The following is a 19,909-nucleotide window of genomic DNA, read 5'->3' as shown; positions in this document are numbered from 1 at the left end:
GTGGGGCTGTAAGTAGCGGTTACTGATGTCAGTCATCCTCCTGATCCTAATTCCTTTCTGTAGGAGAGCAGGCTGGGGCGCAGCGTTAGGGTTTTGCTGGGTCAGCACGCCCTCTGGTGGGCACAGGGAGACACAGCTCGGGGAAAAGATGGAACAAGAGGATTAATTTTTAAAAAATTGTTGACACTATTACAGACACCGTTTCCCCCACCCCCCACCGCGCTTTGCCCACCTCCACCCAGCCCCCGCCACCCCTCCCCTGGCCTTCACCACTCTGTTGTCAGTGTCCGTGGGCTATGTATATATATGTTCTTTGGCTACTCTGAAGATCTCCCTTCCCTCTTTTTCTCCCTCTCCCTCCCTTCCTTCCTTTCTCCCGGCTGCTTTCTTTTCCCCCACCAGGTAGCTCAGTTGGTTAGAGCATCATCCTCATGTGCCAAGGTTTCGGGTTCGATCACCAGGTCAGCTTCTCTCTCTCTTTTTCCCTCCCTCTCTTTCCCTCTCCTTTCTTCTCTCTCTCTCAAATCAATCAATAAAAAAATTTAAAAAAAGCATGTTCAATATCTCATTAATAATTGTTTTATATTGATGACAAGCACAAATGATAATATTTTGTCTCTCTGTGGATAAATGAAACCTATTCTTAAAATTTATTTTACCTGTTTCTGTTTATTGACAGAAGGCTGCCAGAGCCCATGTAACATAGCCCTGTGACTTGCGTTTGGGGCTGCATTATATTTCTGTTGGATGCTGCTGCTCTAGAGAGAAGGTAACATACATTTGGGGATCAGGAGGGTGAAAGGAGAAGGAAAAGCAGGGAAATAGGAGCTGCAGGGGGGTTGGTAGGAGAGTGAGCCAGCATTTGGCTTGCCTGTAGGCCCAGTTGCCATGGTAACCTTGCAATAAACTCTTCCTACACTAAAAAAAAAAGACTGCAGTGTTTTGGTTCTCTAGCTGTCTGTCTACCTACCTATTTAACAAATGCTTATATAATGGTAAGATCTCAACAAACAGTTCCCATAGCCACCTTCGAGGGAGCACCAGCTATGGGCCAACTTCTCTTCCAAATGCTTTCATGGATCAGCCCCTTTCGTCCCCGTAAGAACCCTGTGAGGGAGGGTTAGCGGCTGTGGCCATTTCACAGACGAGAACACTGCGAAACTTCCTAGAGTCGCAGCGGGGGGTGCAGTAGAGACGGAAACCCCAGAGCTGGACGACAGCGCGGGATTTGGGGGGAGGGGGGGCGGGGCAAAGGATGGTGAAGCGAAGGCTGATTGAGCAGCTGTAATGTTTCCATGCCGGTCGGTGGCCCAGTCAGGGCAATGCTTTCTTGCAGAACTCATGTCTGACCTCACTGATGCCCACGCCCCGACACAAACCACGTACAAAACCAGGGTGAACTGCACGTGCACCCTCTCGAGTACAGGAACCTGGGCAAGTGAGGCCTGCTCTCGGAACGAGGCCGTCAGGGAGGTCCGCGCACCCCGAATGGGGCCTGCTCCCCGCAGCAGATGAGGGCAGTGTCCCCTTACCGAAGCCCGCTTCCACCGAGTAACACCTGTGAGCTCCGAACCCAAGGCTGAGTCCGGGTCCCACGGTGGGGGGCCAGGGCCCCTTGCTTTAGGTCCCTACATACTCGCCCCTGTGAATTTGGCCTGTTCGGGGCTCATCGCTGAAGGGGGTGCTGCCAACGCCCACATCCTTCCTGGTCCGGCCCTTTAAGAGCCGGTCCCCAGAACCCTGCTCAGGCCAGCCGCGTTGCCATGGAGACCGGCCCAGCTCGCCGAGGGGCGAGCCCCTTTGCGCAGGCGCAGGACGGAGCAGCCGCGGCGCAGCGGAACTGCCGAGCTCGGAGCGCAGCGTGCGCGCCCAGACCCGCCGGAGCCGGCCAGGTGGCTGCCCTGCCCGCGCCGCTCCAGGTGCCACAGCGACGCCTCCCTGCACCGGGCCCGGCGCCGCGTCATCCAGACCAGGCACAGAGGCGGGCGGCATCCCCGGGCCTGACACGTAAGCCCCCTGCGGACTGTCCGGCAGCCCTGCGGAGGGGACCTCGGAAAGGCCGCTGCGTCAGCCGGCCTGTGGCTGCGGGAGCCCGGAGCCCCGCGCCCTCGGCCCCGCCACACTCACCTGAACCTGCGGCGCTGGTCCAGGGCGCGATCCGCGCCGGGCGGTCAGCACGAGCGGGCGGCACCATGGCCTTGAGCCTTTTGCAGGACTGGTGCAGGGGGCTGGACGTCGACGTGCACAGGGCGCTGCTGGTCACCGGCATCCCCGAGGGCCTGGGGCAGGCGGCCATCGAGGCGGTCCTGAAGCCCGCCTTCCAGGCCCTGGGCACGTTCAGGCTGAGGAGCACGAGGGCCCTGAGAGACGAGAAGGCCAAGGCCGCCCTGGTGGAGTTCGTGGAGGACATTAATCACCCCGCCATCCCCAGGGAGATCCCGGGCAAGGACGGCGCCTGGAGGGTCCTGTGTAAGGACCGCGCGGAGGACACGCGAGTCCTGAGGCAGATGAAACGCTTGCTGCTGGATGAAAGGGCCCCCGGGGACACGCCCACCCTTCCCCCGTCGGGGGCGCAGGCCCAGGGGTCGGAGCCGGCGGCCGGGGAGGCCGGCCCCCCTCCGGGCGCGGCCAGCAAGGCCGCGAGGGGCCGTCGGAGCCGCAGGAGCAGAGCCAGGGGCAGCAGGCTGGCGCAGAAGGGCAAGAAGCGGGGCCGGGGCGGGCGGCCGTTCACCGCCGCCTCCGCGCGGCGCGGGTCCGAGGACTCCTCCTGCGACAGCCTGGGCGTGGTGATCGAGGAGATAGACGAGGAGGACCTGAGCGGGCTGGACGACCAGAGGGCCTTGTACACCACGCTCCAGGTGGCCGCCAAGGAGCTCGTGAAGAAGTGGGCTCTCCAGGGTGACCCAGAGGACGGAGACGGCCCCCGCGAGTTCTTGGCTCTGGTGACGGTGACGGACAAAGCCAAGAAGGAGGAGATGGACAAGGAGACCCCGGGGGCTGAGTCCATCAGCCTCAACATCGAAGACCTGAGCGGGGTCCCCGATTTGGTGGCCCTCCTTGCCGTGAGAGACACTTCTGGCGAGGAGCCCCTAGACAGCGACGCTTCCGAGGGCGAGTCGCAGGAAAACGGGGGCCAAGAGCAAGAGGGGGGCAACCCTGAGTTTGTGGCCATCGTCGCGTATACAGACCCCTCGGACCCGTCCGCCCGGGAGGAGATGTTGAAAATCGCGTCTGTGATTGAGTCGCTGGGCTGGAGCGACCAGAAGGAGCAAAAAGATGCGCTTCCCGAGGTGCTGTCCGTCATGTCCAAGGACACGTCCGGCACCCGCGTGAAGGTGGAGGAGGCGGGCCGCCAGGTGGACGCCATGGTGCTGAGGAAGGCCAAGGCCGACGGGAACCTCCTGGAGTGCATTTCCACCTTGGCCGAGCCCGAGACCCTCCCCAAGGGGAAGAAGGCTCCGCGGGGCCTCTTCGGGGGCTGGGGAGAGGAAGAGGAAGAGGTGGGCCTCCTGGAGCTCGTGGCGCTGCTGGCGGCCCAGGACCTGGCCGAGGTGATGAAGGGAGACCGGGAAGAAGCCCGGGAGGGCGGGAAGTCGCGATGCGCCAAGGGCGGCCTGGGGGAGGTGCTGGCGCTCCTGGCGGCGGCGCGCGGCGGCCGGGAGTCGGAGGAGGAGTCGGAGGGGGCGTCGGACGGAGGCTCAGAGGAGGCGTCTGAGGACACGGAGAGCGAGGAGTCGGAGCCTGAGGACCGGGCGTCCAGGAAGCCCCGTGCCAAGCGAGCCCGCACTGCCTCTAAGGTCCTGGGTCAGGCCGGCACCCCCTCGGGGTCCCGCAAAACCCGACGGGGAGGCCGGGGCCGCGGGGGGAGGGGCAACACCCCCGAGAAGAAAGCCAAGGACGAGGCGGCGGGCGACAAGAAGAAGAAGGGGCGGGCGGGCGCCGGGGCCCGCGCCAAGGCCGGCGAGGCCAGGGGGCAGCCGCCCACCGGCTCCAAGCCGGCCCGCGGGAAGAAGGCTCGTCGGGGCGGGAGGCTGCCCCCCAAGTGCCGCTAGTGGCCCCCAGAGACAGCGGGGCTGCGGCCGGCCATGTGGCCTCCGCCTCCTCGCTCCCTCCGCCCTCCCTGCGGCAGAGGCGGTCTCCCGCTTAGCCGTGCGCTCTGTGCTCTGCTGTGCGCCAGGCGCGCACCGCGGGTCTCATCTTTACCTTCCAGTCCCTCCTTTACAGGTGGCACAAGCGATCCTGATGGAAGAAGGAGAGAGAAACGGGCACCCCCCTGGAGGCACCAGCCCCAGGTGATGGGACCGTGTCTCAAAGGGCACCTGGCGGGATGGCTTTAGGTGGCCCCCAGTTAGCACCAGGGTGAGTGTGTCCGTGGACCCGGGCACCTGGGGGGCCAGCAGCGCCAGTGAGTTCTTTCTGGCTCTTCGTAGGGCCCCGAAGATTCCAGGCACGTGCTCTGGCCAGCATCTGTAGGCCCCTTTCCCCCCTCCCCTCATCTGATGGGGCCTGGGGTCTGTGATGGAGGCTTGGCCACCAGCGGCCAGTGGGTGTCAGGGTGAAGCTGAGCTCCCTGCTTGGAGGAGGAAAGGATCCCAGAAAGACGAGCCTGAGAGGCTGAGGGGGCGGCTCCTGTGGAGGGGGGAGGGGGAAAAGACGTGGGGGAGGAGTGGGGACGGGTTACCAGGAGCTGGAGAGGAGGAGGGAGAGGAAGAAAGGAAAGACGCACCAGCCCTGCCCACCTCTGGTGCAGCTGATACAGATGGATTAGCTCCTCAAAGCCAAGGCCACCTGCTGGTGCCCACAGGCTGAATCTGCCACTCAGACTGCACAGTGATTCCCCAAAATCCTAGTTATTTCCCAACATTTTCAGTTACAGCAATTCACACCCAGGCTATTGGCTTCTCTCTGCAGTGCCAGGCAGCACCCCTCCCCCAGGAGTGTGGCTCCCCTCCGTAGTCCCACCTGCTGCCCACCCCCTCCCTTGGGCTGCCCTGTCCTTCAGCGCTGGCTTTGCAGCCCCTGACTAAGATGACAGGTCTCCCAGTTCACCATCTGAGTGAATTAAATGCCAGAGGGGACCCAGAGGGGGCACCTAAGGGATTGGGGGCTTGTCCCGCCAGTGTAGGAGGTGACTAGGGACCTGGGTTTAGAGGGGAGAAAATGTTCCCAGGAGGGAAAGAGCCACAGTCAGCCCTGGAGCCAACCCCACCAGCAACCTGGTCTGGTGCTGTCCCAAGTGCTATCCCCAGTGCTGATGCTTTTGTACCATGTTGTGTCCATGTGGTGACCTGTGCATCGGTCCCCTCTGCCTATCTCAGTGTTTCCCTCACTAGCGATCTACACTGGCTGCCCCTCCAAGTCCTCACTCCTGGGGCTGTGTGTATCTGTGTCCCAGTTTCCATCCCCAGGAGGGTCCTCCCTGCCCACCTGGAGGAAGACAGGGCAGCCTGGCTGTGTCCTCACAGCCCAACTGGACTGTCCCAGCCCCACTCGGGACACCTGGGTGCAGAAGCAGACTCGGAGCAGCTTGGAGGTGGCCCCTTTGGGCTGCAGGGACCTCCCTGGGACAGAGACAAGCTTACTTTGGATCAGGTCAGGGTGGGCATGGGGCTGGGGAGGAAGCCCCCCCTCCCTGGGGTGTAATGGACTTCAGGGCCTGGTCCCAGGCTGAGCAGCTTCCGGAGATGTCTGGGCTGGGAGGGCCCCGCGTGTGACTAACTTCTCCCTGTAGCACTTAGGCCCCTCTCCTTGTGCACTGTCACCTGGGATCCCTCAGTAAAGTGAATTAAGTGTTCTGGCCTGGTCTCAGTGCTCTGCACAGTGGGGGAGGGGAGCGTCTGAGATTGGGCAACAGATGCCCCACCTGTCACGGCTGGCGTCCAGCCAGAACACCCTGGGACTGCCCTGTCACTGACTTACACTCTGTCCCTTCTGCTTCAGTGACTCTGCCCCCGCCCAGACCCCTGCCCTAACCCACCCACTTAAATTCTGCCCTGGCTTCTACCTGCCCTGCCCCTGGGCTCCTCCCGCAGCCCTTCCTGCTGTCTCCTGCCCTATTGCATATTGCCAGGTCCCAGCCTGCCATCATTTTGGGTCCCTGCCACCAGGCTCCCTTTGCTGGCCCCACCCAATGACACATTCTGGGGCCCCTGCCCTCATCCCTAATCCTGGCCCCTATCCCACCCTGCTCCCCAGAACCTGGGCTGTGTCTCTGCCCCATTCACTAGCCCTCAGGTCAGTCTCCACCCAACTGTACCGTCCCAGCCCCCAGCCTGTTCACACCCTCACCTAGTCCAGCTCCTGCCCCCACCCCACTCAGGGCGGCTCTGCGCTCAGCCCAGGCCACCCTCGCTGGTGCTCACCCTGGGCTCAGCTGAACCCTTTTCCATGCTCTGTGTCCTGTAACCTTCTGTGCCCAGCTCCCAGCTGCCTGCTTGATCTTCAAGGCTCTGCCCTCGACCCCAGACCAAGAGGCCTCCCTCCTACTGGGTCCTTGCCCCACCCCCATGTGTAGCTACAAGGCTGCCTGAGGGGTCCTATTAGGACTTACCTGATGTCTGATGAAGTCACTCCCCAAACCCTTTAAAGGCTTCCTCCTCACGCACTGGTCAGTGGAGTGCCCTTCCCAGGACATTTACACGGGTCTGTCCTTCATGTGGGCCTTTCTTCAAATGTCACATTTCCAGGGAGGGCTTCCCTGACACCCTATTAAAAATGCCACCCTTCCTGCACATCCCCACCTTATTTTCCAGAGCTCTGCCAGCTGATACACTTGTTCATTTCTCAGTAGTGTGCTGAATGTATTTTCGAGGAGGGGGGAATAGAGGGAATTGGCGCAGGTTTTGCAGGCAGGCAGGTTGCCCAAAGATTGGATACAGCGAGCTGCTCCCTGCCCAGGGGAGTGCTGCTGCTGGAGCCCAGGTCGCTGGGCCAACGAGGTTCCACAGCAGAGCCCATTGGCATGAGGTCGGACCCAGGATCCCCAGCAGCCTCCAGGTAGCGTCCCCCTCTCCCGCTTCCAACTGCCACCAGCGCCCCTGGGCCAGCAGCACAGCTGGCAGAGGAATCAGGACGAGGCTGAGGCCGAGGGTCCACCTGGTGGGGGTTTGGGGCGGGGGAGCGGCGGGGGGGAGGCGGGGGCCGCAGAGTGGGCAGGGCGGCTCCCAGGCCCTGAGTGTGCCGAGTGTGGTCCGCTCTGTCCCCGCCGCGTCCCCAGCGCCAGCTGGGTGCCCACACATGGCGTCTGCTGTCTCCAGTTGTCGAATGACTAACAGACCGAATGAACTGCGCGGGCTTGGCGAACCCAACCCAGATGCCTCGGCGAGGAAGGTGCTGGGACGCTCCGCGCAGGCGGGAGGGAGCCTGGGGGCGCGTGGAGCAGCGTCTCAGGTCCCAGGAGCAGCCGCGAAAAGGCCCCGCGACGAGCCCACCGAGGCCCCTTAGCAGCGGAATTTGTCCCTGCGGGGAGCCCGGAGGTGGACGGAGTGGGGCGCGGGCGCCTCCGGTGGGGGAAGAAGGCAGTGTCCCGGGAGGAGGCCGGGGACCCACGCGAGCCTTAGGGGATGCGTATTCGGCCCCGGGGCTGGGGCTGCGGCTGGGGCTGGGGCTGGGGCTGGGGCTGGGGCTGCGGCTGGGGCTGGGGCTGGGGCTGGGGCTGCGGCTGGGGCTGGGGCTGGGGCTGGGCCTGGGGCTGGGGCTGGGGCTGGGCCTGGGGCTGGGGCTGGGGCTGGGGCTGCGGCTGGGGCTGCGGCTGGGGCTGCGGCTGGGGCTGGGGCTGGGGCTGCGGCTGGGGCTGGGGCTGGGGCTGGGGCTGGGGCTGGGGCTGGGGCTGGAGCTGCGGCGGGAGCAGCGCAGACCGATGCAGACCCCTTGACTAACGGCGGGGGCGCGGGAGGGGCGCGGATACTAAGCCTCCTAGAGAAGGGCAGGGTCCTGCCTTAGACGCCGGGACTGCCGGAGAAAAACCCGGCGGGCGGGGGCCTGAGGATGCGGGGCAGGAGGGTTTGCAGGCATCGCCTGTTTAAGGTTGTGCGGGGAAACCTCACCGAGAAGGTGACGTTTGAGCAGAACCCCGAAGGAGGTGAGGGTGAGGCAGCGGATGCCTGAGGGAAGCGCCCCCAGGGGCAGGAACAGCGGGTGCAGAAGCCGGGAGCCAGCGCCCTGATGCGAGGGGGTCGGTCATTCCCGTGTCATCAGTGACCACTCCAGTGCCAGGCTTCGGCGCTGGGTTTCTGTCTCTGTCGAGTTTTTGAAATAAATAGATTGGGGTGGGGGAGGGTCTTCATTTGCTACGGCGGTTAGAATAGGTTTGGGGAAAATAGGGTGAAGGCAGGTTTTCACTCCCGTTTCCCAGATCAGGAAACCGAGGCTCAGTGAAGCGGGGAGGGGTCTCAGTTCCTGTACTGCTCCAGCTCCCTCGCGTCACCGCACGACGACCATTCAGGGCAAGAGGGGGAGGTGCCTTGGCTCCAACCCCATCCCCTACCCAAACTCGCCCCGCACCCCCACCCCCCGCTAACCTTGTCCGGGCTTCTCAGCCCGCTCAAGTTCTGAGTGTGGTCAGGTCCTAGAGCTGAGAGGGACGATCCGGGGCTCCAGCAGCAGTGAACGACGCCCCCTTCCCACCACCCACCACTCACGAGGCGGGGAGATAACCCGCGCCAGCAGCAGTGCCGCAGTGCCCACCAGACGGCGCTCCAGGACCGCTAGTTAAAAGCGCTTTGGGCACTGGCCCAGAGCCAGAGGCTCCGCCGGGCCTTCCAACGCCAGGCTGGGAAAGGGAACATTCCTGGAAGGCAGCGCTCCTTCCAGTGAGGTCCTGGGACCAGCAGCATTAGCATCACCCGGGACTTGATAGAAATGCATATTCTTGGGTCCGCTGCAGACCTACGGAATCGTTTGGGGATGGGGTCCAGCAATCTGTATTTTAAAAGGTCCTCCAACTGATTCTTAGGCACCACCAGTTTGAGGCCTGATTATCTGCTGGAGCCCTAGAGTAGGGTTCTCAGCTCCGGGTGCACACTGGGCTCATTCCTGAAGCTGTAGCTCCGGATGCCCCAGCCACACCCCGGACCAGCTCCGAGTGCCGGCTGGGTGTGGATGGTTGAAAGTTCTACACAGCAGCCACGACAAGGAACGGCTGTGCTAGGAGTCCCGACAAGGGGTGAGATGTGGAGAATTGGCTGCCTCTGATATATAACAGGATTAAGACGAGATGACATCTGTTGGGGTTGATTTGAGCTCTAATGTATCTTCTTCAGTCTTCTCAGCAATCCTGGGAGGAGAGCTCTATGATGATCACTCTTTCAGATGAGTTAAGGAACAGAGAAGTTAAGTAACCAGCCAAAGGTCACACAGCTTATAAGGGGCAGTGCTGGAGGTGAGATGAGCATCCTCACTCCAAATCCCTCCTCACTCTGTCCCTGAATTTCCTCTTTCCCTGTCACTCCACCATGGGGCCTGGAAAGAGGGATCCAGAAAGTCCTACCAGTTGCAGGGAGGCATTTCTATGTCTGTGCTCCATTGTTTTCTCTTTGGTTACAGTTAGGGAAGGCTGGGCCAGTCCAGATAAAGGCTGATTTAGCGACAAAACTCTAGTTTTCTGTGGGGCTTCCTCCCTGAGAATCCCAGCCGGTTTGAAACCACCCCAGGAGGTACCAGCAGGCTGCACTGGGGACTGGGCCCCTACTGGCACCACCTGAAAACCCTTGGATTGAAGGTAATACTGAATGCCCTGGTACCCTCTCAGGTTATTCAAGTTTCCTCCTGCCTCCTAGGCCTCGCTGGATGCTCATGCTGGGGATGCTGGGAACAGGAGGGACAAACTGAGAATTAGCGAAGGTGGGGTGGGGGAGGGAAGGGACAGATTTACCTAAAGTCTCTGAGTCTCTCTAGGTCTCTCTCACCATCTCTGCTCCCAGCTCCTTTCACCTTCCAGCATCCCAAACAGGCCAGGGCCCCCGTGGTAAGGAGGCCACTAGTCCCCAAGATGGGCAGTAGCCATGACAGACAGCCCCTACTGCCACCCAGAGTGCTCACTGGCCACTCCAGAGACAGCTCCACCCAGTTCGGTTATTCCCCTGCCCAACCCCCCAAAATCCATCCCTCCAAGTGGAGTTCAAAGCCCACTGCGGGCTTTCTTGCCAGGTTATGAGCTGTGAACTACACCCAGTGTGAAGGGGTTCTTAGTATTACAGCAAGTGAACCCATGTGACTCTTGCGGGGCGGGGGTGGGAGAAGCCGTATCATTCCTCAGTTCCAGGGAAAAAACTAAGAAATTCAGGCTAGGCTGCAGCCACAGGCAGGACAGAGTTGGCCTCAGATCCCCTCCTCCGTGAATGTCCTTTTCTCCTGCCCCCAGTGAAGCTGGCGTCTGGTTATTGCTATTTTTCACTGGTGGGGTCGGGGTTGGGGGACACAAACAATACAGAGAGATGTTCCCCAGCTCCCACGGGGCCTTAGCAACCCCTCTCTCCAGCTGTAACTACGGCGGTACACTCCATACTACTACACCCCACCTTGTTTGGGCCTGTTCCTATTGCAATGATTTGTCCCGGATGCTTGATGAAAACAGATTCCTGGGCCCTGGCTGGGTGGCTCAGTTGGATGGAGCATCAGCCTGTGGACTTGGTTGCAAGCTCAATCCCCCTGATGTGTCTCTCTCACATCAATGTTCCTCTCTGCCTCTCCCTCTCCTTCCACTCTCTCTGAAAACACACACACACACACACACACACACACACCAGGTTCCTGGGCCACACAGCCAGCACTATTAAACAGCTCTGGCACAGAAGGCCCCCCAATCTGCATTTGGACTCATTTCTTCAGTGAGTTTCCTTCGCCTTGTAAACTGCATGAAGTGTATAAACTGCAGGCCCTGGGCCCATGGAAACAGCAGAACCCAGGAGTGTGGGGATGGCAAGCAAAGTGACATAAGCACAGGTCACCACCATGGATTATGGAGGGGACACAAGGGCGTGACAAAATTACCCTGGAGCGGTCTTCAGCTGCCAAGTCCAAAGCCAAGAAACAAATTTGTAAACATTTTTATTTACACATTGTAAGTTCCAGGGGGCCATCAATGTGAGGTGTGCAGGGGAAAGGGGCAGGAGAAAGGGGGAGAGGAAGGAATTTCTCCCCCGCCTCACTCCCAGGCCTGGTTTCAGGCTGAGCACCTAGAGTTGCATTTGAGGAAATTAATGCAACCCCATTGTACAGGCTTCTTTCTTTACATTCCTTGGGTTACTATAAAGAGTGTTCATTTAAAAAAAAAAATCAACGCATGGAAGATAAAATTTTAACAAGAAAAGAAAGAGGGGTGTTAGGTGGAGATGGGAGGGGAGCTGCCTGCGCTTGCTCTACCTCCATTTTCACGGGTGGAGGCAGAAATAGCACCTCTGTCCAAGTGCAGGAAGGGGAGGGACAGGCCCTGAGTGGCCGATAAAGTGGCAGGTGGCAGGGTGCTCCACGGCTTCCGTGCCCACCTCACAGCAGGTCCTCTTGCTCTTCCTGTTCTGCTTCTGCTCTGGCCTGGGCCCTCAGCACCCTGAGGCTCCTGGCCTCGCCGGCCCTGGGGACTCTCTTGGGCAGGGTTGGCAACCGGGGAGTGTGCCAGAAGGCTCTCCTGCGCTTGCGAAACCACGAAAAGCGCCCAGGGGTCTGGAACCTCACTGTCTTGACCTGTTTCCGGGCCCTAGCTTCTGGGGTTGCTCCTGTGGCCCCCTGGGCAGCTTCAGCTTCAGGAACAGCTGGGGCCTCTGCCCTCAGATTATGTGCAGCTTCTGCCCTTTGGTCTGCTCTGGCCTCTGCCCCATCAGATGCAGCCTCTGCTGCCTGGACAACCAGGGCCTCTGCCCTCTGATTATCCACAGCCTCTGTCCCCTGGTCAGCTATGGCCTCTGCCCTTTGATTAGCTACAGCCTCCATATTCTGATTACTTGCAGCCTCCACTCTCGGACCATCTGCCGCCTCTGCCTCCTGATTATCCGCAGCCTCCACGCTCTGATCACCTGCAGCTTCTGCCCCCTGATTATCCACAGCCTCCACCCTCTGATCACCTGCAGCTTCTGCGCCCTGATTATCCACAGCCTCCACCCTCTGATCATCTGCAGCCTCTGACCTCTGATTATCCACAGCCTCTGCCCCCAGGCCAGCTATGGCCTCCACCCTCTGATCACCTGCAGCTTCTGCGCCCTGATTATCCGCAGCTTCCACGCTCTGATCACCTGCAGCTTCTGCGCCCTGATTATCCACAGCCTCTGCCCCCTGGCCAGCTATGGCCTCCGCCCTCTGATCAGCTGCAGACTCTGCCCCCTGAGCTGTGGGTGCTGCTTCCTCCCTCCTGTGCAGCTTAAATGAGGCCCAGTTGATCTTGGGCCTCCATCGCCTTGGGGGGGCCTCAGGCCCCAGCCCATCTCCCGCGCTCCCCGTTTCAGCCCCCTGACTGGCGCTCCCTGGCACCTCAACCCTCTCCACGCTGGCAGAGGCCTGCTGGGCCTCGCCCGCCCCAGGGCCGGGCCTGGGCGCCCAACCCTTCACCCTCCGCTTCAGCTTCCCCCAGGACACCTGGCTGACGTACTCCCGCCACCGGTCGGCTTTGGACGGCCGGGGCCCCGGGCTGTCCTCAAACATGGGCACCGGCAGGTGGACGCGGCGGCGGGCGGGCGCGCTGGGCTTCTTCTCCCCCCGCCGGAGGAAGGCGGCCACCAGCTCCTCGTCATCGTCGCTGTCCAGGTCGCTCCCCAGAAACTTGCTGCCCAGGTAGCTGACGGGCATTTTGCGCACCTTCGGGCCACGCGCCGCGCCCTTGCGGCCGCGGTCTCCGCGCTCTCCCGAGGTCTCGAAGTCGCTGAACTCGCTGTCGCTGGCGTTGCTGCTGTCATAGGTGCCCACGACCAGCCGGGGGGGCGGGGTCACCATCTGCTGGACTCTCCGCCTCACTCGGGGCTCTTTAGGCTTTTGGCGGGGCTGGGGCGGGTGCGGGGTGCTCTTCTCAATGATGCGGGCAACGTCCTCCAGGGTGCGGCCCTCTTCCTCCAGAAACTGGGTCAGCCGCTCCCGAAATTCCGCCTCCTTGGTGGCGGGCTTGGAGATGACCCTCCAGACGCCGCCGGCCAGCCTGACCTCGCGGGGAATCAGCAAATAGTCCACGTCCTCCCCAATCTGCAGCATCCCCACGGTGGAGTCCACCTCCCTGCGGAACACCTTGCCGATCTTCTTAAAGGTCCCCACGGGCTTCAGGGCTTCCACCAGGACGTCCAGGTCCACATCTTTGCAGACGTCGGGGACGCTCCAGAGGATCAGGCAGTCGGGGGACGGGAGGAAGCCCCAGGGGAACCAGCCCCCCACGTGGCTTTTCTCGAGGGTCTTTAAGATCTCCAGCGTGAAATCTGGGGTGGGGGCCCAACGAGCCCAAACTGCACGAAGCCCCTAGTCTTGGGGGGTGGGAGTGGGGATGGGGTCCCCGCAGTGCTGCCCCGAGAGTCTCACTTCTCCTGCGGGGAGGAGTCAGTATCACCCAGTTAGTTTCTCCGCCTGCAACAAGTCCTATCTGGACCAAGACTCCCCCCACCGAGTGGTGGGAATCAATTTTCAGGATGCTTACGTGAGCCGGGTTGAGGTCAGTCCTGAGGCTCAGAGCCCACTGCGAGCTGAAAACGTGGTGTCCCAGCTGCCAGTTGGGGCGCACGGGCTGCCCGTGGCTCTTTCTGGCCCGGGCACCAGGGACGCGCCTGGAACTTGGGAGAGGACTTGGCAGACAAAGACGGCTCAGCCGCGGCTATTCAATATGGCCGAGGCCGAGGAGGAGGCAGCCCAGCCCCCCGGGAGGGTCTCCCGCCCCTCGGCAGGCCGCCACCCCCGTCCAGGCTGACCTTGACGCGCCGCCCGCCTCCCAGCCCGCGCGCCGAGTCTCCGAGCTGGGGGCAGGAAGTTCCTCCTCCCCTCCCCCAGGGTGAGGCCCACCTTCCCCCTTCTCATCTTACACGGGAAGACTGACAGGGGGGCTGTCCACTCCCTTCGGGGCGCCCGCACTCCCCTCCCGCACGGGGGTGTGGCCGCGCCCCAGCCTCGCTGGGGCCACCGCTTCCAAGCGCAGCGCGCGGAGGCCCACGTCAGCGCCTTCCCAGCACTGCCCACAATGGCTATTTGGGGGGAGGGGGCCTGGGGACCCCCAGAGGTGGCAGAGACATGTACTTTTCTACATCCTTTTGGATTGCTTGGATTTTTAGCAATCAAAATGTTAATTAAAGACTTAAATTAAACCAAAAGTCCTCAGACTTGGCCACAGACTCAGTGGGTCAGGATAGCTGGGCCGCGCTGGCCAGGATTTACAAAGTTTCCCAGGTGACACTGAGGGAGCCAGCTAGCTCAGCAACCATCTGCACAACAACAACAGCCTTAGTAATCATAACAGTTAACTTGCACGGAGGGTTTCCTTGAAACCAGACACCCTGCAGTGTGCTAAATAGGTTTGTTGTTACGAATCCTCAGAGCTATCATCTTCTTACAGATGGGGAAACTGAGGCCAGTCTGAAACAGGATAGCTGTTACTGTTTTTATTCCAGATACATTGTTTCACCTTTCTCCTTTCCTACTAGCCTCTGGAAGCCCAAGGAATCGTGTTTTGTGTTCTCTTGGCCATAAGATCTGATAACACCCCTTTTTAAAATAATGCAACCCATGGAAGTGGTTTTCAGAATGTTTCTTAGCAGCCAGGTTGTTTTTCCAAATTAAATCTAACATGGTTCCCCTGACATACCAAAGAGCGGATGCGTTGCATTAGCTACGTTTATTTTATGTTTGTACAACACAGCATCAACCACAGGAACAAGGAAGAGATTTAACTGAACCCACTTTTGAAATCAGGGGTTTCCAAAGGCCAGCTGCTGCCTGCCATCGGCCAGCACATCCAGCGTACATGGGGCTTTCTGTTTAGGGTCTGCTATGCCGGCAACGTCTTGATTCACACAGATAAGTCTCTTCGAATGGCACCAGCTTTGCACAACAGCTTGCGTTGCGATCTCAGGAAACTCTTCAACTGGCCCAGAAAAGCTCCAAAGAGAAGCGGTAGGAGACGAGGATTTTGCAGGCAACACTGAACCCACTCACGCTGTGTATGGACAGCCCCCGAAATCCACAAGTACAGTCTTAGTGCCGCAATAGGACGCTAAGAAATGGCGCACTGCCCCTTGTTACCATACGACTGTGCCTTGATGGGAGAACAGCACGCGATGAGCAAATCCGCCTGAGGTTTGTGTAGCAGTTATGGAAGCTCAGATTCCGGGGAGCAACAGTGAACACAGCAATACAATAGTCTGCGAGGGGCGTGGCCGGGCGGGACATTTACAAAGAATAGAAAGATCAAGAGAGGGCTCTAAACTTCCACACCAGGATGCACTGAGGCTTGAGGGTAGAGAGTCAGTTTGGGGGATGGACAGAAACCAGAGCCTTCTGGGTTTTAGGTTATGTCAAGGCAAGTTGACTCTAAAAATTCCTTCTGGGTCTTGACAGCTGCTGGGAACGCAAGGACCTCCCAGGCGTTTCTGACGGCCCGCGGGTGGGGTGGAGGTGAGACCCCCACCTACAGGCTCTGCCAGGGGGGCAGAAACGGGGTAGCCTCTCAGGAACAAGAAAGGGGGCTGGGCGCTGGGATTCGCAGACAGGATCGCCCACCGCAGGAATAAATGGGGGTCTCCGGTGTTACATACAACTGGATAGGTAAGAATCTGAGCGTGCGCTCAGAAATTACATTTTTGAAAAGAAAATCAGCTCAGACTTTTGCAGATCCCTGAACTAACCGAAGCTTACAGATTCACAGGTCAGACCCCCCTGAACAGGAGCTCCGTCTACCGCAGACATTTGCATTTAACCTGATGGGGGGGGGGTTCCTTTCTTTCTCATCACAGGGGACTCGGAGGCTCCACGTTAAGGTTGTTAATGGATAACTCTCAAAGGCGACCTCTTAATTATTTACCTCCATTTGGACCATTACCTGGAAGCCTTGCCTTTTGTCCTTCAGGGGGTGGAGGGCGCCCCTCCCCCAAGTCAGAGCTTCTGGGATTTAATTTGGGGAGAGCTCTACCCTCACCTCAGCTGCCAATCAGGGCGGAAGCCCCCCCCCCCCCCCGGCTGACCATCTCTGCGAGGGAGGCCCAGCGTGTAGAGGACAGCGACGGTTTTCAGAGTCACGCACGGAGCTGCGAGTTCCCCCGACGCGGCGAGCAGGCAGCTCACTTGTCAGGCGCGGTCTCCGCTGGTCATGCGCAAAACAGGGTGGCCCCCTGGACAAGTCTGTGCCGGGGGTACCTCCAAAGTACATCCTTTTAAAAGACGAAAAACGACCCTCGACTTTGCAGTGGCAGGATTTCCAGCCGGGCCCAAAGCTGGAGGGGTCCGTGCTCCCTTCCCCCGACGCGCCCCCCGCGAGAGGGGCGGCCCTCGCCGTCGGCCGCGGGGGTGGCGCGGGGGCCGCGGCCCCTCTGCCGGGATCACCCGGCCACGTTTTCCTGCTCGGCCTTTCCTCAGCTCCATTCGGAGTCCTGCAGAACCTCGGGACCTCGGACCGGGTTTCTCTCCTTCCACTTCCCGCAAACACCTGCAGGTTCGGGGGTGGGGTGGGTGGGGGAGGGCACGCGGTCTCCGTGGCAACAGTCCGACGCGCCGCTCCGCTCCCACGGCGACCGCGCCGCTGGTCCCGCGCGGTCCCCAGGTGGTCAGGCGTGTTTGCGTGTCCTTGAGACCCTTCCCCACTCAGAAGTTACCTTCACCCACTCAGACAGTACCCGCCCACGCACTCAGGCGCCACTGCCACAACTACTCAGACGTTGCCCACTCGAACTCATACACTAACACGCTCGGACGCTGCCCACGTCCACTCGAGCAGTCGGGGAACTCAGGTGCTACTCGCACCCACTCAGATATTTAACGCGAGTGCCGTGGGGGCAAGGCTTGGGTCTGTTTTGTTCCCTGCTGTGTCCCCGGTGCCTGGAACACTGCCTGGTACACTGGACGCTCGGGAAATATTTGTCGAGTGAATGAACGATCCGCGCTCCCGCGGACATCACCCGCGTCTGCGCGGCTAGCAGCCACGGCCGCTCAGCTGTCCCAGTAACTGGAATGCTACCCGCTGCCTATGAGCGCCCTGAAGGCAGGGTTTGCTCCCCTCCGTGCCCCCAGCTCCTAGAACAGGGCCTGGGCATAGCCAGTGTCTGCAGGGTGGATGAAGGAATGAATGGCCCACGCTCCGCCAGGCGCGAACCACACCCACGCAGATGCAACCCGCAAGCGAGCCAGGTAAACACGCCCACCGCACACACCAGCCAGCCGCCACCACGCCGCGCGGGTGACCCCCACTCTCACGCGGAGTCACCCTCACCCGCATCACCCGCACTCGCTCGCATTCCCCCGCTTACTCGGACGGCACTCACTTTCCCACAGTCGGCACCCCCCCCCAGCGGCCCCGCGCCCCCCACGTCCCTCACAGCTTCTTGTCGGGTGCCTGGTGCCGTCGGCGGTTTTTCTTTTGCTTCCTCTTGCCCCTCTTGCCCTCTCCAGCCTCGCTGCCCACCGCGGAGTCCAGCGGTGGCCCCGCGTCCAGCCCGGCGGTGGCCCCAGCCCCCGGCTCCTCCCCGGGCCCGGGCACGCAGCACTTCCCGGCAGGCGGCGCTCTGGGGCCCGGCGCCTCGGGGCACAGCTCTTGCCTCAGGACCCGGGCCACATCCTCCACGGTCCTGCCCTCGCTCTGCAGGAAGAGGTCCAGCTTGGTCAGGAACTCGAGGTCCTGCTTCCGGGGCATGTAGACCACCCTCCACAGGCCGCCCTTGCCCTTGATCTCCCTGGGGATCAGGGCGTAGTTGATGTCTCCCATCAGCCGGACGATGGCCGCCCGGGATCTCTCCTCTTCCAGAAGGGCCTTCCCGGCCACTTCGAACTGGCCCAGAGGCTTCAGGGGGGCGCGGATGGTCTCTTCGAATTCCTCGTGGCTGCAGTCCTCCGGGATCCCCAGGATCATCAGGGACTTGTAACTGTCCACCTCGAGGGCCTTGCACCCGTGCTCCAGCAGCGCGATGTCCTTCACCCCGAACAGCATCTCACCCAGCTCTCGGAGGCAGCAGGGTGCCCGCCGGTGCGCCCCCGCGCCGCCTCGGGGATCCAGGGTGCCGCGGCCCCTCCCCAGAGGCCACGGGAGACAGGCCCTCGGGCCCAGTCCGCCCGCCTCAGTCAGGGACGCCCCGGGCCTGCCCGCAGGGCCGCCCGGTGCCCAGCCCTCGGGAGTTCCTGGGGACTCGCGCGGAGTGAAGCTCAGGAGGTGTCCGCCGGGGGCTCGTGGCTCCTGGGCGAGGCCGCCGCTGGGACGGTCTGAAGAAGCTGCTCCCCTTTCTTGGCGGTGGCCCCCAAAGGTCTCAGCAGGCCTGGGACTGCTGATCTCCCTGCGGCTGCTGCCCCCGGGGTGTCCGGGCGGGGGCCTGGCAGGAGAGCGGCCCAGAGGCTGCCCCCGGTGCCCCGCGGCCAGGCTGAGATGATGTGGCCGCGGCACTTGCTCCCGCAGTGACGTCACCGCCTCCTGCTCCGTGGCCCGGCGGTCTCCATGGCAACCTCTAGAGCATCGCCTCTGCCATTGGCCAGGCCCAGCCGCATTGAAATCAGAGTCTGAGGGGGTCATTCCGAGGTGAGGGGGGAGCCGCCAGCTCTCATTAGTACCCTCCCCTCTATCCTTTGGGGAAACGGCTGAGTCCGGGGGGGGGGGGGGGGGACAGGGAAGACACCAATGACCTGAAACATTTCCTTGGGTCTGAAAGCCAGGGAATGCTCAAGGAGTGATGAGAACAAGTGGAAAAATGCAGCTTGAAGGGCTCCCGCTGAATAAATCTGGGGCACTCGGAGCATCATCATTAAAATTGGGGGTAACAGGCCCGGCCACTGCGGCTCAGTCGGTTAGGTGCTGTCCCTTGTACCAAAGGGTTGCCGGTTGGATTCCTGGTCTGACAGATGAAACATCTCACATCGATGTTTCTCTCCCTTCCTCTCTCTGTAAAAACCAATTAATTATTTTTTTTTAAATTGGGGGTAACAGATCACAATCCTTTCAATAAAATAAGCATCCACGAGTCCCTGTAGATATAGGTAAATGGACAAATGGAAAATTTGGTGGAGAAATGTGAGTTTTTACATTGTATCATAAAACTTATGACTCAAAAAGAACAAAAGTATCTTGACCGTGGAATGGCCTTGTTTGTAAGGACACACCCGCTATGATATTCAGGGATAATACTCAGAATAAAGCACCAGGTTGGCAATTTACTCTCAAAATGGGTGCAGAGGGGGGATAAAGTTCTTTGCAACTTTCTTGTTAGTTTGTGATTGTTTAAAAAAAATTAATAAAAAAGGAATGGCCTGCATATGTGATCGCCTTCACAACGTCCGTTCCTCCCCTCCCTGCCCCAGCAATAGTTTGGGTTGGACTGACAGCCTCCAAACTCCTAGCTCCAGCCTGAATGGCTTAAACTAATCAACCCCACCCCTTTGCCACATTGATTGGCTCAGAAATGGTCACCCATTCACCAGGGCCTAAGCCAATCAGTGCCTTCGGTCTCCCTAATCAAGAGACTGGTTAAGGGCTGGACACTGAACTCGTTAGTCCAATTTGAATGAAGCTCTGGATTTTTGTGACTACTTGCGAGGAGGACACCTTTTCCCCCTAGATGTGAGAACCTTGGAGAAAAGCCATTCTGAGGATGAATTCTGCATCCCGAGGAAGCTTGAGCTCAGAGAGTCACCGAGAAAACATGCCATTGTCCCAATGCCATCATGTGCCTCTAGATCAAACTATGCCTGACAGTTACTCACTCTGAAACTTTATTTAACTTTTTAATTGAAATACAACCTATGTAATAAAGAGCACACAAATTAG

General features: G+C 60.4%; 3 protein-coding genes across 3 annotated transcripts; 1 reads left to right on the top strand and 2 right to left on the bottom strand.

Moving 5' to 3' along the window:
- Nucleotides 1-2,164: 2,164 nt before the first annotated feature.
- PNMA8B (PNMA family member 8B) lies at nt 2,165-4,052 on the top strand. Its single transcript, XM_087827271.1, has one exon. It carries the CDS (start codon nt 2,193-2,195, stop codon nt 4,050-4,052), a length of 1,860 nt encoding a protein of 619 aa, XP_087683397.1. The 5' UTR covers nt 2,165-2,192.
- A 6,977-nt stretch (nt 4,053-11,029) lies between these two features.
- Nucleotides 11,030-13,835, bottom strand: CCDC8 (coiled-coil domain containing 8 subunit of 3M complex). The gene has a single exon (XM_087827270.1). It carries the CDS (start codon nt 13,168-13,170, stop codon nt 11,485-11,487), a length of 1,686 nt encoding a protein of 561 aa, XP_087683396.1. The 5' UTR covers nt 13,171-13,835; the 3' UTR covers nt 11,030-11,484.
- A 3,641-nt stretch (nt 13,836-17,476) lies between these two features.
- Nucleotides 17,477-18,088, bottom strand: PNMA8C (PNMA family member 8C). Its single transcript, XM_087827269.1, has one exon. The coding sequence runs from the start codon at nt 18,086-18,088 to the stop codon at nt 17,477-17,479; it is 612 nt and encodes a 203-aa protein (XP_087683395.1).
- Nucleotides 18,089-19,909: the final 1,821 nt, after the last annotated feature.

The sequence above is a fragment of the Miniopterus natalensis genome, chromosome 18 (genome assembly GCF_054644295.1).
Source record: "Miniopterus natalensis isolate mMinNat1 chromosome 18, mMinNat1.hap1, whole genome shotgun sequence".
NCBI classification, from domain to species: Eukaryota; Metazoa; Chordata; class Mammalia; order Chiroptera; family Miniopteridae; genus Miniopterus; species Miniopterus natalensis.
Note: the sequence above shows the minus strand (reverse complement) of the source record. Positions and strands in the feature narration are given on the sequence as shown.

Excerpts from the sequence above, each read along its gene's own strand:
- PNMA8B (XM_087827271.1), top strand. The coding sequence starts at position 2,193 with ATGGCCTTGAGCCTTTTGCAGGACTGGTGCAGGGGGCTGGACGTCGAC.
- CCDC8 (XM_087827270.1), bottom strand. The coding sequence starts at position 13,170 with ATGCTGCAGATTGGGGAGGACGTGGACTATTTGCTGATTCCCCGCGAG.
- PNMA8C (XM_087827269.1), bottom strand. The coding sequence starts at position 18,088 with ATGCTGTTCGGGGTGAAGGACATCGCGCTGCTGGAGCACGGGTGCAAG.